The 15,129-nt window shown below is 39.0% G+C and overlaps 1 protein-coding gene across 1 annotated transcript in view; it reads right to left on the bottom strand.

Annotated features, from left to right (window-relative positions):
- Positions 1-5,780: 5,780 nt before the first annotated feature.
- LOC107549826 (zinc finger protein 384-like) overlaps positions 5,781-15,129 on the bottom strand; it is an 18,452-nt gene continuing 9,103 nt past the window's right edge. Inside the window, exons 7-11 of the mRNA XM_016230998.1 lie at positions 14,058-14,282; positions 11,685-11,852; positions 11,380-11,458; positions 9,917-10,075; positions 5,781-6,620 (exon numbers count right to left, since the gene is read on the bottom strand). Of these exons, the coding sequence (XP_016086484.1) occupies positions 6,240-6,620; positions 9,917-10,075; positions 11,380-11,458; positions 11,685-11,852; positions 14,058-14,282 (1,012 nt within the window). The 3' untranslated portion in view covers positions 5,781-6,239. The remainder of the gene's footprint in view (positions 6,621-9,916; positions 10,076-11,379; positions 11,459-11,684; positions 11,853-14,057; positions 14,283-15,129) is intronic.

Genomic DNA, 15,129 nt, shown 5'->3' with positions numbered 1-15,129 from the left:
GCTTCATTAATCTTGTATATTTTTCTCTTACTCTCACTTTTTCATCAGGTTCTTTATCATTTAAATGACTCTCTTCTCTATCTTTGAACATTTATTTCTTCTCCTTTTATCTTTCTTATCTTCCACACTGTATCTCTTTGGTTTTCCCTTTCCCATGTTTCTCTCTCGACTTACACTTCCTGTCTGTCTTGCCATGCTGCCAAAACCCAAAGTGCATTTTAATCTAAAACTCCAGGGAAGAATGCTGTTCTTTATATTTTTAATGCAATCATAAGAAGACAGTGAAGTCCAAGGATCTGTTGAATGCCATTAGAAACGGCAACTTCTGACATTTTGAAATGTTACTTTCACCTGTAGGTTTTCTTATAGAGCACTTTTTAATGCTGGTAGAGCACTAAGAGCATTTCGTTATATTTGAGCTTTCCATTAGGTAAGCATGAAGGGAAGCACATTTATAATGACTGGTGCTGTTGTGTCATTTGTTTCTGTGGGTTGAATAGGATATACTTTCACTTTACCTCAACAGTACATTATAGCTATATTAGTTGGACATAATCGTGTAGGAGTTATAGCAGTTATCTGCTTCAAATTGTACCGCACTCTGAAATCTGAAGATACTGCCAATAATGTCAGATCTTCATATGTGTGTTTAAGTGTTTATTCAAATGAACAATCAAGTGTTTTTATGTGTTATGCAGAATTACAGTTCAGTAATTATTTAAAAAGTTACTTATTTATTTTCACAATTATCGTTTGACAGATATGCATGACAGAAGGGTGCGATTTTATACATACACACATATGTCCTTAACAATGTTGATCATGATCATAACCATGTAGTGTACTCAAACAGGGAAACTTGTTACATTTTTAGACAGTTCTGTTCATTAAATATGTCTGAAGGCTGAGTTCTTGTCAAAAGAGTTTCAGAGTTGTGTTCCATAAAAAAGTGGGATTTTAGGGAGTTCTAATATATGTTTTGTTCATAATCATACAGTATTTAATACTGGTTACACTACATTTTTCTTTGATTACATCATAAAAATTGTGATGAATGTTCTGTTTTCAAATGCTTAATTGTCAGTACAATATGTTGACTTCATTAGATATATAGGCATGTACAGAGGCGGATTGTGACGCAAGCTTATTTTGATTGGCTACGTTCATTTTAAAATAAGAGTAAAAACTCGATGAGAATTTTTTTCCTACGAAAACTATTTCACCATTTTTCTTGGCCTAAATCCCTGAATTTGCAATAAATTAGAAAATAAATCTCAAAGAATGTGCAATGACATCAAATCGGGCCTTTCCATCAGGACATTTTTATAGGAAAAATATACTATTAAAAAAATAAGCATTCAAAAAATTATATTTTTAACCTCAGAGATTCTCCTAAAATGTCCAAATGAAGTGTCAAACAGCAAATTGTGATTGGACAATATTGCACTAGACAATAACACTATTCTAGATGTTTATCATTTTGTTTATTGTTCATATTAGGAGAAACAGTTACGTCAAGATGAATGAGTGTTGATCTGTACAGCAAAGTCATCTTAAAGAGTAGTTAATAAGTATTAGGAGTGACAGAAGTAACATTAATAATAATATTGAGAACCGTGTTATTTTCCAAAGACATATATGAATACCACAAGGATTATACATGGAGGATCAGCCAATCACTTTGGCTGCTTGCTGGACACAGATGGCATCATGTAGGTCAGTGATTGGATGGTTTAGCAATATGTTAACATCCCATACTCTGATCTCTAATGTTGCCTTTACTACATTTAAAAAAAATCATATTTCAGCTGGACCAGAAAGACAATCCTTACCTTTTTGAATGAACATGTCATCTCTATATATACACACACACAGAGTAACTCCCAATGGATAATGATGATAATAATTGCATAAAAAACAAAGTTAATATAACTGGTATTAAAGGTTTTTAAAAAACACTACTAAATAGTACCTGGTAACCAAATTGTCGTCTTTAAATTTTTTTCCCCTCCCTTCCTTTCTGAAAAAAAAGACTTTGTGGAGAGGGTCAAGAAAATATAAAATGACTAAACTATTCAGGTTAAAAAAAAAAAAAAAGAATTTTATAGATGTTTTCACACATTCATCTCCTCCTTTAAATGTTCTTTTACATGCTCTTTCAACCAACCCGTCGCACACTCAAACACATACATACACAAGGACAATAGAAAAATACATATGATAAATGGCTAAAATGTAATGACAAATCAGAAACGATGAATAAAAAAGTTCATTTAAGTGCCATCTCCCATAAACCATTAGCTTCTGTTTATCCTTCCCCCCATTCTTTAGTGCAGTCTTAGCCACCTCTTTCCAACAGGACTCGGCTGGTAGTGACAAAGCAGTTGCACAATTCCTTGAAATGTCAATCAGCAGGCCTGCAAAGCAGTGTCATAAAAGGCATTAAAACTTCTTAAGAGCGTACAAAGTCAGATTTGGAAGAACATAAGTAATTTAACTTCATTTGGGTAAACTATTGCTTTAAGCCTGCTCAAAAGCTGCAGATATGTGCATCTTTCTGTGAAATACTTTGTGATGTAACCAAGTTGCAGTTCTGTAAAATTCATTTATGAGATATGTTGGTGGTATTTGTCCATATTTTCTCGTTTACCAGCATTTGTAACATTTACAACTTAGAGAAAATAGTAAACTTGCTGGTTTTCAAAGCTTGATATAAGCATGAGCTAGTCTTTGTTAGCTGGCATTGGTAACCTCAATCACCCATTTATAAGGCTAGTGTCCATTTTTAGTCAATCTTGCACAATCCCTGCAACAAAATTAACCTTTGTTTTCGTTTCATCTGTTCCTCTTAGTAGTGCTGAAGAAATGTGCCATGTAGAGAAAAAAATGTCACTAATGTAAAATCACTTGCTCAATTATCCCGTCTCCTGATAAAAGTCTGAAATGGAATCATTTAAAAATATCATGTGCAAAAACTGAGGGTGATGTATTTATGGGCAAGTTAAGTAGTCGATTATGACATTGTCAGAAATTCTGAGGGAGGTTCACAGATCGCCATTTCAGACTGCCAAATTTAAAATGTACAGTTTTTTAAACCATGGTTTTTGCCCACTTTTTCAATGGTCTTGGCTGAAAGGATTTTTCCCATTTATTTATTCCATGGAGATTTTAACAAGTCTTTGTTGAAGAGTTATAAGCCATGAAGCAAACCAACCAGCTACATGGTGAATCGTGGCACTAGAAAATTTGATTTGAAGCAAAAAAGTATTTAAAAATGGGACAAAAGTACTAAACTGCATACTTGACAGCTTATGCCGTTTGGTGATTTGCACAGATTGGTGGAGATTTCTTTGCAGAATCATGGGTAATGTAGTTTTTCCCGAAGGAAGTATGACATTATATTAACATTCTTCAAAATATCTTCTTTGGTGTTTAACATACAGGTTTGGAACAACTTGAGGGAGAATAAATTATGACAAAAGTTTCATTTTTGGGTGAACTGTCCCTTTAACAGCCTTGTTGTCACGAATTCGGTTCATGGACTTCCGTTTATTCACCACCAGATGTCACACTTTCCATTACATTGACTCTCGCACTACACAAACTGTTGCATAGCACCCCGGACTACATTTCCCATCATTCTTTGCACAATTTGCACACTGCCCTGATTGCACTCATTACACACAGCTGTTTCTAATTACCTCATTCACTATATAACACCCACTCTAACCACCTTTCTCTGCTGAGTATTGTTTAGCCTGTACCCCTTTCCGAGTCTCTGTGTTTTCCTTGTTTTGCCTTGCCTGTTTTTGCGGTTTTTGATCTTTGCCTGTTTTCCTGTTTTTTCCCCTCTCGTCTCGCCCCTGTGATTCTGTCTGCCGATCGGTGACCTACGCTAGCCCTAGGACTACTCTTGTGTTTTGCCCGCCATATACCTGTTTGCCATTGTTTGACCCTGCCTGTTTACCACGTCTCTCTATTAAAAGCTTGCAGATGGATCCACACGTCTCACGCCTCATCAGCCCCGTTACACTTGTAGCTCACAGTTGGTCTGTCTTCAATGGTTTGTATTTACTAAAAATCAATTCCCCAATGGAGAAAATGAATGGTATGTTTACTTCCGTAACCCGACTGCTGCAATCCATAGTGGCCAAAGGGACAGAATTGGGGCTGGGTATTGTATATTTCAATAGCTGCTAACTGAGAATAGCCACCATGACAGTTTAAGGCCTTTTTTGTGACACTGCAGAGCAAGTCTAAAGAAAGACAACAACTCATAAGAGTTGATGTGCTCCTCCATCTCTCCTTTTCTCCTCAATTTGCAAACCTGCTCTCCCCTCCTGCCAGTCTGTATTTGCAAAACCTCCTCTGTCCCAAGGCAGTGTTTTATTTCCTATCCAATTCATGGTCCGTTTCTCCTCACCCCACCTCCTCACTCTCATTCTCCTCAAGTTTCTCTATGAGTTCATGTGCTCCACCTGGATGGCAGAGGTGGAGACGGTGAGGCAGAGGTCTTTGTGGGCCGTCAGGTCGGCCACGGTGACTGGTTTGTACTGGATCTCTCCAGCCGACACGGTCTTGTACTGATGCAGGTCGAAAGGGCAGGGTATTCCCTCTGTAACAGAGTAACTGGTTGGCGAGGTGGGGTTGGGTTGGTTCTGCGCTTGGGCCGCCGTTCCCGCTCCGGCCCCCCTGCCTCGCCCGCGACCCCTGCCGCTTCCCACGCCCAAGGGCTGAGCCGGATTCTGGCCCTGCTGGGCTTGCTGGGCAGCTACTGCGGCTGCTACCGTCAGAGGGTCTGGGTTGTGTTTTCGCATGTGTTTCATCAGGTACGTCTCCTAAAAAATAACAAAAACAGAAAAATGTGTCAACATTAAGTAGGGCTGCATGATGTATAATTTTTCAATCATGATTTCTCTCGATTTATTAGGCAAAATCACCTGCAATATTTGCCCACTGATTATTTATCCTGAAGGCACTGCATTTTAATTTGGCATTTGCGTTATCTTAAACTGGTAACAAGCAAGCGGCAACCTTCCGGGCTCTCTCGTGAAACCAACACGGAAGTGACTAAAACTGCAATTCATCGACTGGCCGCTAGAGGCTGGCTCCAAGAGGGAGTCAGTCCCATAGACTCCCCATGTTAAAATGCCCAACTTTACAGCAGAAAAAAATTGTTTACAGCCTGGTACAAAATGTGCTTTTGGTCTATATAGCTAATTTTGCCCTTCATGACAACTGTGAGGGGGGGTAAATTTTTTTTTCTCATGAGTTTAAATTATATTAAGCCTTAAAGTTCTGCATAAATAAGGGCGTGGCCACTTGAGTGACAGGTGGATTGCCGCTGCTGTCACCACCGTCGAGCTAGGTGGGCGTGATACACAAACTGTTGCATAGCACCCCGGACTACATTTCCCATCATTCTTTGCACAATTTGCACACTGCCCTGATTGCACTCATTACACACAGCTGTTTCTAATTACCTCATTCACTATATAACACCCACTCTAACCACCTTTCTCTGCTGAGTATTGTTTAGCCTGTACCCCTTTCCGAGTCTCTGTGTTTTCCTTGTTTTGCCTTGCCTGTTTTTGCGGTTTTTGATCTTTGCCTGTTTTCCTGTTTTTTCCCCTCTCGTCTCGCCCCTGTGATTCTGTCTGCCGATCGGTGACCTACGCTAGCCCTAGGACTACTCTTGTGTTTTGCCCGCCATATACCTGTTTGCCATTGTTTGACCCTGCCTGTTTACCACGTCTCTCTATTAAAAGCTTGCAGATGGATCCACACGTCTCACGCCTCATCAGCCCCGTTACACTTGTAGCTCACAGTTGGTCTGTCTTCAATGGTTTGTATTTACTAAAAATCAATTCCCCAATGGAGAAAATGAATGGTATGTTTACTTCCGTAACCCGACTGCTGCAATCCATAGTGGCCAAAGGGACAGAATTGGGGCTGGGTATTGTATATTTCAATAGCTGCTAACTGAGAATAGCCACCATGACAGTTTAAGGCCTTTTTTGTGACACTGCAGAGCAAGTCTAAAGAAAGACAACAACTCATAAGAGTTGATGTGCTCCTCCATCTCTCCTTTTCTCCTCAATTTGCAAACCTGCTCTCCCCTCCTGCCAGTCTGTATTTGCAAAACCTCCTCTGTCCCAAGGCAGTGTTTTATTTCCTATCCAATTCATGGTCCGTTTCTCCTCACCCCACCTCCTCACTCTCATTCTCCTCAAGTTTCTCTATGAGTTCATGTGCTCCACCTGGATGGCAGAGGTGGAGACGGTGAGGCAGAGGTCTTTGTGGGCCGTCAGGTCGGCCACGGTGACTGGTTTGTACTGGATCTCTCCAGCCGACACGGTCTTGTACTGATGCAGGTCGAAAGGGCAGGGTATTCCCTCTGTAACAGAGTAACTGGTTGGCGAGGTGGGGTTGGGTTGGTTCTGCGCTTGGGCCGCCGTTCCCGCTCCGGCCCCCCTGCCTCGCCCGCGACCCCTGCCGCTTCCCACGCCCAAGGGCTGAGCCGGATTCTGGCCCTGCTGGGCTTGCTGGGCAGCTACTGCGGCTGCTACCGTCAGAGGGTCTGGGTTGTGTTTTCGCATGTGTTTCATCAGGTACGTCTCCTAAAAAATAACAAAAACAGAAAAATGTGTCAACATTAAGTAGGGCTGCATGATGTATAATTTTTCAATCATGATTTCTCTCGATTTATTAGGCAAAATCACCTGCAATATTTGCCCACTGATTATTTATCCTGAAGGCACTGCATTTTAATTTGGCATTTGCGTTATCTTAAACTGGTAACAAGCAAGCGGCAACCTTCCGGGCTCTCTCGTGAAACCAACACGGAAGTGACTAAAACTGCAATTCATCGACTGGCCGCTAGAGGCTGGCTCCAAGAGGGAGTCAGTCCCATAGACTCCCCATGTTAAAATGCCCAACTTTACAGCAGAAAAAAATTGTTTACAGCCTGGTACAAAATGTGCTTTTGGTCTATATAGCTAATTTTGCCCTTCATGACAACTGTGAGGGGGGGTAAATTTTTTTTTCTCATGAGTTTAAATTATATTAAGCCTTAAAGTTCTGCATAAATAAGGGCGTGGCCACTTGAGTGACAGGTGGATTGCCGCTGCTGTCACCACCGTCGAGCTAGGTGGGCGTGATTTCAGCAACCAGCTCCCGCCTCTTTGCCCATTTTCGATTATCCGGGAGTGACGCGTGGTGACGCGCTGCCAAGATGGTGATGGCCGGCTCCGCCAACTTTGAGCTTCAAAAACGCTCTTCAAAAACCTACGGGTGACGTCACGGACACTACGTCCATGTTTTATACAGTCTATGGTAACAAGCCACCACAAGCTGGTTGTGGTTGCCAGATTTCAAAAGTTCAATCAGATTTCAATCAGAGCTGCTTTCTTGCAACATTCTGAAATGCTTAACGTCCTTAAAAACCACCAGCGAAATCCAAAATTCTCTCACATTTCTCTGGTCATAAATGCTACGACATTGGCACCATAATCCAAGTGGAAGGACAATTTTATGTTAAAGGGGACATAACACACACAGTTTCTGTTCATCTTGAGTACCTAGAGCAGGGGTTCTCAACTCTGGCCCTCGAGGTCCACTTCCCTGCAGAGTTTAGCTCCAACCTTAATCAAACTCACCTGAACAAGCTAATCAAGGTATTCAGGATTACTACAAAGTTACTGGCAGGTTTGTTTGATTAGGATTGGAGCTAAACTGTGCAGGACAGTGGACCTCGAGGGCCAGAGTTGAGAACCCCTGACCTAGAGAGTACTACTGCATATCCAACATATCTACGAAGAGTCTTTAGTTTTATCAGATTTATAAAAGATAGAGTTGTACCACTTCAAGAGTTGTACCACTCCACAAGATCCTGGAGGCGTGCTGTGGGTGAAGCTAAAGAGTCACGAGCACGCAAAGCTTTTGCCTAGCGATCGTCTGCAAGCTGTGATATCGACATAAATAATTCCCTTAAAGGGGTCATATGATCCGTTTTCAAGTTTTCCCTTCTCTTTGGAGTGTTACAAGCTGATTGTGCATAGATAAGATCCCTGAAGTAGCAAAGACTAAAGTCTCAAAACCAAAGAGATATTCTTTATCAAAGTTAAGACTCTGCCATGCCCCCCTAAAACGGCTCGTTCTAACACGCCCCCACATATCTACCTCACTATGTGGAAATATTTGCATAATGCCGCCCAAATGTGCACGCAAAGAAAGAAGGCGTGGTTTCAGTAACTGCAGTTAGTGTTGAAGCAGCATGTCAGGGAGACGCTGTGTGTTTCTAGGCGAAAGCAAAAGCACTTTATTTGGCCTTCCGGAAGTAGATGCATTTAGGAATCTTTAAGATCACTTACAACAGAACAGCAATGCATTTTATGGACGACCGTTTCGTGAACCTAGGAGAGGAGGTAATTCTGACTTTGCTATGACAATCTGGCGCTTCTGAATCAGCTACTGTTTTGTTATTAGTTTAAGTATTTGCTATTGACTGTTCAAATGCGGAGTTTTGCGCATCGTGTGTGTGTGTGTGTGAGAGAGAGCGAGAGAGACCAGCTTCATCACTGAGTCTGTCACGTGACTGTTCCCCTTTCGGGCTTGAACTGATGGTAAAACTAATGACTTTATTTACTGTCTTTACATTTATTTTGAAAGATGAAGCTCACGATTATGGAAAGGGGCGTTACATTTCCGACGAGTGCTTGCGGTGTTCGGCCAATCACAATGCACTGGGTCAGCTGGCCAATCAGAGCAGACTGCGCTTGTCGGAAGGAGAGACTTTGTAGAAAACGAAGTGTTTGAGAGAGGCGGGGCATAGAGGACCTACAATAATGTACAGTATTTGAAAAAGAATGTGTTTTTTGAACATTAAAGCATGTCAACATATTCTGTTACACCAAATACACCAAATAATGATCTTTAAAAAAGCATCATATGATCCCTTTAATGCTGGGTTCTTTGGAGAGCTGAACAAGGTTATCTATCACTCACAACCGAAAATGCACTTCTTTGGTGACATTGTTGATTTTGCGATCTAGAAATAAAATGACAAATCCTTCTTGAGAAAGTGCTGCTGACGACTTCCGTAACACGAATGAAGCACATTGTTAAACTGCATGTGAAGAGTTTTCTTCTTGTAGAAAACCATTATAAAGCAGACTGCGCTTGTCGGAAGGAGAGACTTTGTAGAAAACGAAGTGTTTGAGAGAGGCGGGGCATAGAGGACCTACAATAATGTACAGTATTTGAAAAATAATGTGTTTTTTGAACATTAAAGCATGTCAACATATTCTGTTACACCAAATACACAAAATAATGATCTTTAATAAAGCATCATATGATCCCTTTAATGCTGGGTTCTTTGGAGAGCTGAACAAGGTTATCTATCACTCACAACCGAAAATGCACTTCTTTGGTGACATTGTTGATTTTGCGATCTAGAAATAAAATGACAAATCCTTCTTGAGAAAGTGCTGCTGACGACTTCCGTAACACGAATGAAGCACATTGTTAAACTGCATGTGAAGAGAAAATGCATTTGCGCTCTCCCTACATTACAGAAAAAACTCTGATGAGCTAAAAACACCAGCAAACATGTAAGTTAGTTTAATAATCACTGCTGAGATATTCTGCTCAAATGAAAGTGTAATACAGCCAGTCTTGACTCGTGCTTATGTCGAAGTGCAATAATTCTGATGAATGACCAAAAAAAAGACAAATATAATCATGATTGAGAATTGTCCAAAATAATTGCGATTAAGTATTATCAAATAGCCCTAACACCGTAATATCTAAAACTTTCGACATCTCTAACAAACTCATATCTATAATTTTAGCTTAATAAAATGAAGATTGACAAGATGGAGGACCAAGGATTGAGGTATCATGGGTGGGATCTTACAGATGTGTAGGCGCGGTTGCAGAGGCCACAGGAGAAGAGTTTGGCGTGTTTCACCGTATGTGTAGACAAGTGAACCTCTAAGCTGGTCGCATCTGTGTAGCCGCGGTTGCAATTGTGACATTTGTATGGCTTGTCCTTGTTGTGCTGTCTTCGATGAGACTGAAAAAAACAAGTAAATGTCATGACAGCAGCCTTGATGTTAATGTTAACATGAAATTGACAAGCAGATTTTTCGAGACAGTTACAGCGACATGTTGCTAAGTAGCTAACAAGCTAAAATATTTATAATGGTCTGAATTAATAAACAACACTTACAAAAGAATATATGGCAATGATTTATGCAATTACAACTTAAGTGTCAGTTATGGATGGGAATCTGAAGAATGTAATGCAAATGTAATGCATTTAAGTGCCCTAAGATAATTTCAGATTTTAACAGACATTTGAAAAAAAATCTAATTTTTGCACAATGCATGTTTACAGACCTTTTAATGACAAAAATGCACGCTAATATTTGGTCACTACTACCATTCAAAAGTTAAAGGCCAGTATGTTTTTTTATTTAAAAGAAATTAAGCAAGGTTGCATTGAATTGATCAAAAGTGACAGTAAATACATTTAAAATGTTTCAAAAGTTCTCCATTTCTAATAAATGCTTTGTTTCATAGAAATGAACTTTCTATTGATAAAATAATCAGTTTCTATAAAAATATGAAGCAGCACAACTGTTTTTATCATTAATAATAAGAAGACATTTTTCTTGAGCAGCAAATCAGCATATTAGAATGATTTCTGAAGGATCATGTGACACTGAAGACTGGCGTAATGATGCTGAAAATTCAGCGTTGATCACAGAAATAAATTACATTTTAACATATACAAAAAAAACCTGTTATTTTAAATTTTGATCAAATAAACGCAGTCTTAATGACGATAAGAGACTTCTTTCAAAAACATTAACAAATCTTACCGACCCCAAAGAGTAGTGTATATATGAAATAAAAATACTAAATATAATAACTTGTACAATTTTTATTAATTCATTTGAATAAAATGCCACTTAAAAATATTTTAAAAAATATTACACTATCATACAAACAACCAGTTAGTACACTAATTTAAAGTCTCACAAGCCACACAATATTTAATTTACAGTTCAGTAAATCAGTCCAATAAACTCAGTGACCACTTTGACCAATTCATACGGTTTTTTTTTATTCACTAAAAAGAACCAAAGAGTTATTAATTTCCAAAATAGTGAACTAGACTTCCATCTGCATATGAAATTCTTGAATAGTAACAGAAGAAAGTTTGCATATTTTAGTACAGTGTTCAGTCCGCAATGGAACCAAAGGTCATGTAAAATCATTCGGTTACAGCATTTTACTACCACAGGGTTTCAATCACTTATGTAGAAAGCTGAAATGTGTGGAAGCATCCATTAATCAGCTGAAGATGGTTACCTGGAGGTTGGATAGTTGGGTAAATGTTTTCTCACAGCCGGGATGGGAACACTTGTATGGCCGATCGCCAGTATGAATCCTTCAAAACAAAACAGAAGCTTTTCTTTAGAAAGTTTGAAGTAAAGATCACATGAATGCATTCTGCAGTGCTAAAATATGTTTCCAGGAAGCCTACAAAATCATCTCAACTACAGCATGACAGACAACAGAGGAGGAAGGAATAAGGGAAAAGGAGAAGCCAGGAGAAGAGCAGGACGGCTGCTGTATACGGTTGGTTACTGATTCTATCTGTCCCTGTCTGTTACCTGTTATGCTGCTGTAAGTGACTGAGCTGCCTGAAGGTTTTCTGGCAGTAGGAGCAGGTGTAGGGTTTGGCGCCGCTGTGGATGCGGATGTGCTGGGACAGGTAGCTGGAGTTGGCAAACGATTTGGAGCAGTGAGGACACTTGTGCGGTTTGCCCTCTGTGTGGTTTCTAACAAGGGATGAAGGGAAGGGGATGAAAAGAGAGAAACAAACAGAGAGAGATTTACCAGTGAATCAATAAACGAGCCCTACTTGGATCAAATCGTGATCGTATCATCAAACATGTCGCAGGTTACATGCTTTTAGCAATGTGACGGTGCTCATTGTGGTGTCTGAGTTATGAAACGCAGCACACAGAAACACAAGGCACTTTATCTTACCCTCTCTCTCTCTCATTCTCTCTCTCACCAGCTTCCTTTCCCCTCCCTAACTATCGGGTAATATGAAACGAGCCAGAGCCTTTAGACCAGAGCAGACGAAACAGACGTGAAGAAGATAAGCAGAGTAAGATGGAATTCAATTAAAGACTCTTTCTTGTCCAACAGCATAGAAATGACATGGAAAGAAGACATGACACAAGCCAGATAACGTAGAGAAGAAACACAGATAATACAGAAGCAAATGGAGACAAAATTACATGCTTTTAAGCCTTCCAGCCTGCTAGGCTTCAATTAAAGTGTATTTATGGTTAATATAGTTGCTATTAGTTTTTACAAACTAAGGGATGATTTAAAATTATTGTCTGTGATAATTAATATCATCAAAGAAATAGTTCATAAACTGTAGTTAAAAATATCCCAGAATATTACATGACATTGCATCAAATAGCTAAACAACAGGGCTGCTTATTGACACATTGATTTTCCTTTTTTATTTTTAATTCAGCTATTATTTTGTCTTGCGGATTATACATACACTTAGTCAGGACAGTATTAAATAAACATGCATCCGCACTGTCAAATGTGCATTTCTAAGGGACCAATTTTTTTTAATATTAATATTGCAGCCTGCCCTGCAAAATGTATTACTTATTAGAACATCAAGAAACTTTTTTTATCAAGAAACTATTTTAAGAAAAAATGACAGGAAAAGTGTAAAGAATTCAAAAATGTGAAGTATCTGTCATATTCTGATCATAAAGAGTAGTTTAAAACTACAATTAACAGTCTGGTTTCTACAACTTTCACTTAGGAGCAAAAATCTGCCTTTAAACCAAAAGAAATAAAGATTTGAAGGTTATTGTGATAATTATCGATATCGACTGATATGAACAATTTTATCCTGACAGTTTTTTTGACCATATCGCCCAGTCCTATGCAAAATTATTGTAAAATTGTATACTCCTGAAAACTCCCATAAAAGAGTATAGAAAAGCTTTGAATGTGTCTATAAACATACATATCATATAACCATATTTATATGTATAAATCAAAAGATTTAATATACAAGCGTTCAATCAAAATACTGAGCAACACAATATTTTAAAATAATTTTTTTTATCTATTTAAAATCAACAGAGCTGCCTACACTGACCACATATGCATAGAGTAAAAGATCGATCTTGAATAAAATGAAGATTGATTAATTGGAAAAACAATATTTTACCCAGTCCACACAAGAAAGCAGATTTAGAACATTAAATAAAAAAGCTTTGCAAGAATACAGCGCCACAAAAATGTCAACAGGACATAAAGGACTCCAAAAGAAGTAAATGAAACAAAAGTTGGTGTGAAATAAGACAAGCAGATGCGTGATGTGATTAGCATGAGACAAAAACACCTGCTTCTATATGCAGAGAGTATATTATCTCGTTTTTCACTAGAAGTGTGTGCAAGCTCAAATGTCACCGCACCAGGGTGGGAAAGGACATGAAGGTATCAAGAGAAAGAGAGAACGGAAAAAGTAAAAGATAAACGCTTATCCTAATCGAAAACACGACTACTCAACTACTCAAAGCCCTGGCTCCATCCTGTAGCAGGTGCAGCAGTGCATCCTTTAGTAAGTAGAATACAGCGCCACAAAAATGTCAACAGGACATAAAGGACTCCAAAAGAAGTAAATGAAACAAAAGTTGGTGTGAAATAAGACAAGCAGATGCGTGATGTGATTAGCATGAGACAAAAACACCTGCTTCTATATGCAGAGAGTATATTATCTCGTTTTTCACTAGAAGTGTGTGCAAGCTCAAATGTCACCACACCAGGGTGGGAAAGGACATGAAGGTATCAAGAGAAAGAGAGAACGGAAAAAGTAAAAGATAAACGCTTATCCTAATCGAAAACACGACTACTCAACTACTCAAAGCGCTGGCTCCATCCTGTAGCAGGTGCAGCAGTGCATCCTTTAGTAAGTCACACACACACACAATGCGTACCGTGTATGCTGCTGCAGGTGGCTGAGCTGCCTGAAGGTTTTCTGGCAGTAGGAGCAGGTGTAGGGTTTGGCGCCACTGTGGATGCGGATGTGCTGGGACAGGTAGCTGGAGTTGGCGAAGGATTTGGAGCAGTGAGGACACTTGTGCGGCTTCGCCTCCGTGTGCGACTTGGCATGAATCTGCATGTCTGATTTGTTGAAGAACGTCACCGCACACATCCGGCACCTACAGGGAAAAATAAGCATGTGCATTTGCATTCGAAATACTCACAAAATTATCATTTTAAAAACACTACAACAGCCTTGACACTTTTGAAATCTTAAAACTGAAAATGTATCACAATGTATCACATGAATGCCTTTTGTATTCCATTTTTTTTTATTGGTTTATTTAATAGGGACCATGCATATTCATGAACATTGTTGTATAAATATACACCATGTAAATAAGCCAGAATTAGTAACAATAACTATTTAATAGGGACCATGCATATTCATGAACATTGTTGTATAAATATACACCATGTAAATATGCCAGAATTAGTAACAATAACTACTTTTCATCTGCAGTCCCTAGGCAGGTAACATAAAACTAACATAAAGACAGCCAACAATAATACAACATTAATTCACTATAAATGAAAAAATACACATAATTGTGACATATACATTAACAACAAAACAAAACAGAAATAGATGATGGAGAAGACATTGTTCATCCACATCTATACTACATTCAATTTAACAGTGAAAGTGTATGGGTGATAAATGTGTGACAATTAAAAATGAATACATCTCTGGTTTTCTAGAAGCCACTGTTTTAAGTGAGTTTTAAAGGTGTTGAATGTAGGACACTCTCTTATTGGGAGGGGCAAACTATTCCAGAGTTTACACCTATTATTGACAATACGTTTTGTCCAAAAGTGGTACGCATGAATGGTATCACACAGTCCCCATTTACAGAGGCCCGTGTGCTACCTCCGCTTTCAAGTCTTTGGAAAAAGCCATGCAGCGGAAGGGGGGCAAGATTATGTAACACTTTATATACCAAACAAGCACACTTGAGACGTTTT

Source organism: Sinocyclocheilus grahami, unplaced genomic scaffold, assembly GCF_001515645.1.
Source record: "Sinocyclocheilus grahami isolate Dianchi unplaced genomic scaffold, SAMN03320097.WGS_v1.1 scaffold382.1, whole genome shotgun sequence".
Taxonomy (NCBI): domain Eukaryota; kingdom Metazoa; phylum Chordata; class Actinopteri; order Cypriniformes; family Cyprinidae; genus Sinocyclocheilus; species Sinocyclocheilus grahami.
This window is presented reverse-complemented; position numbering and strand designations above follow the sequence as displayed.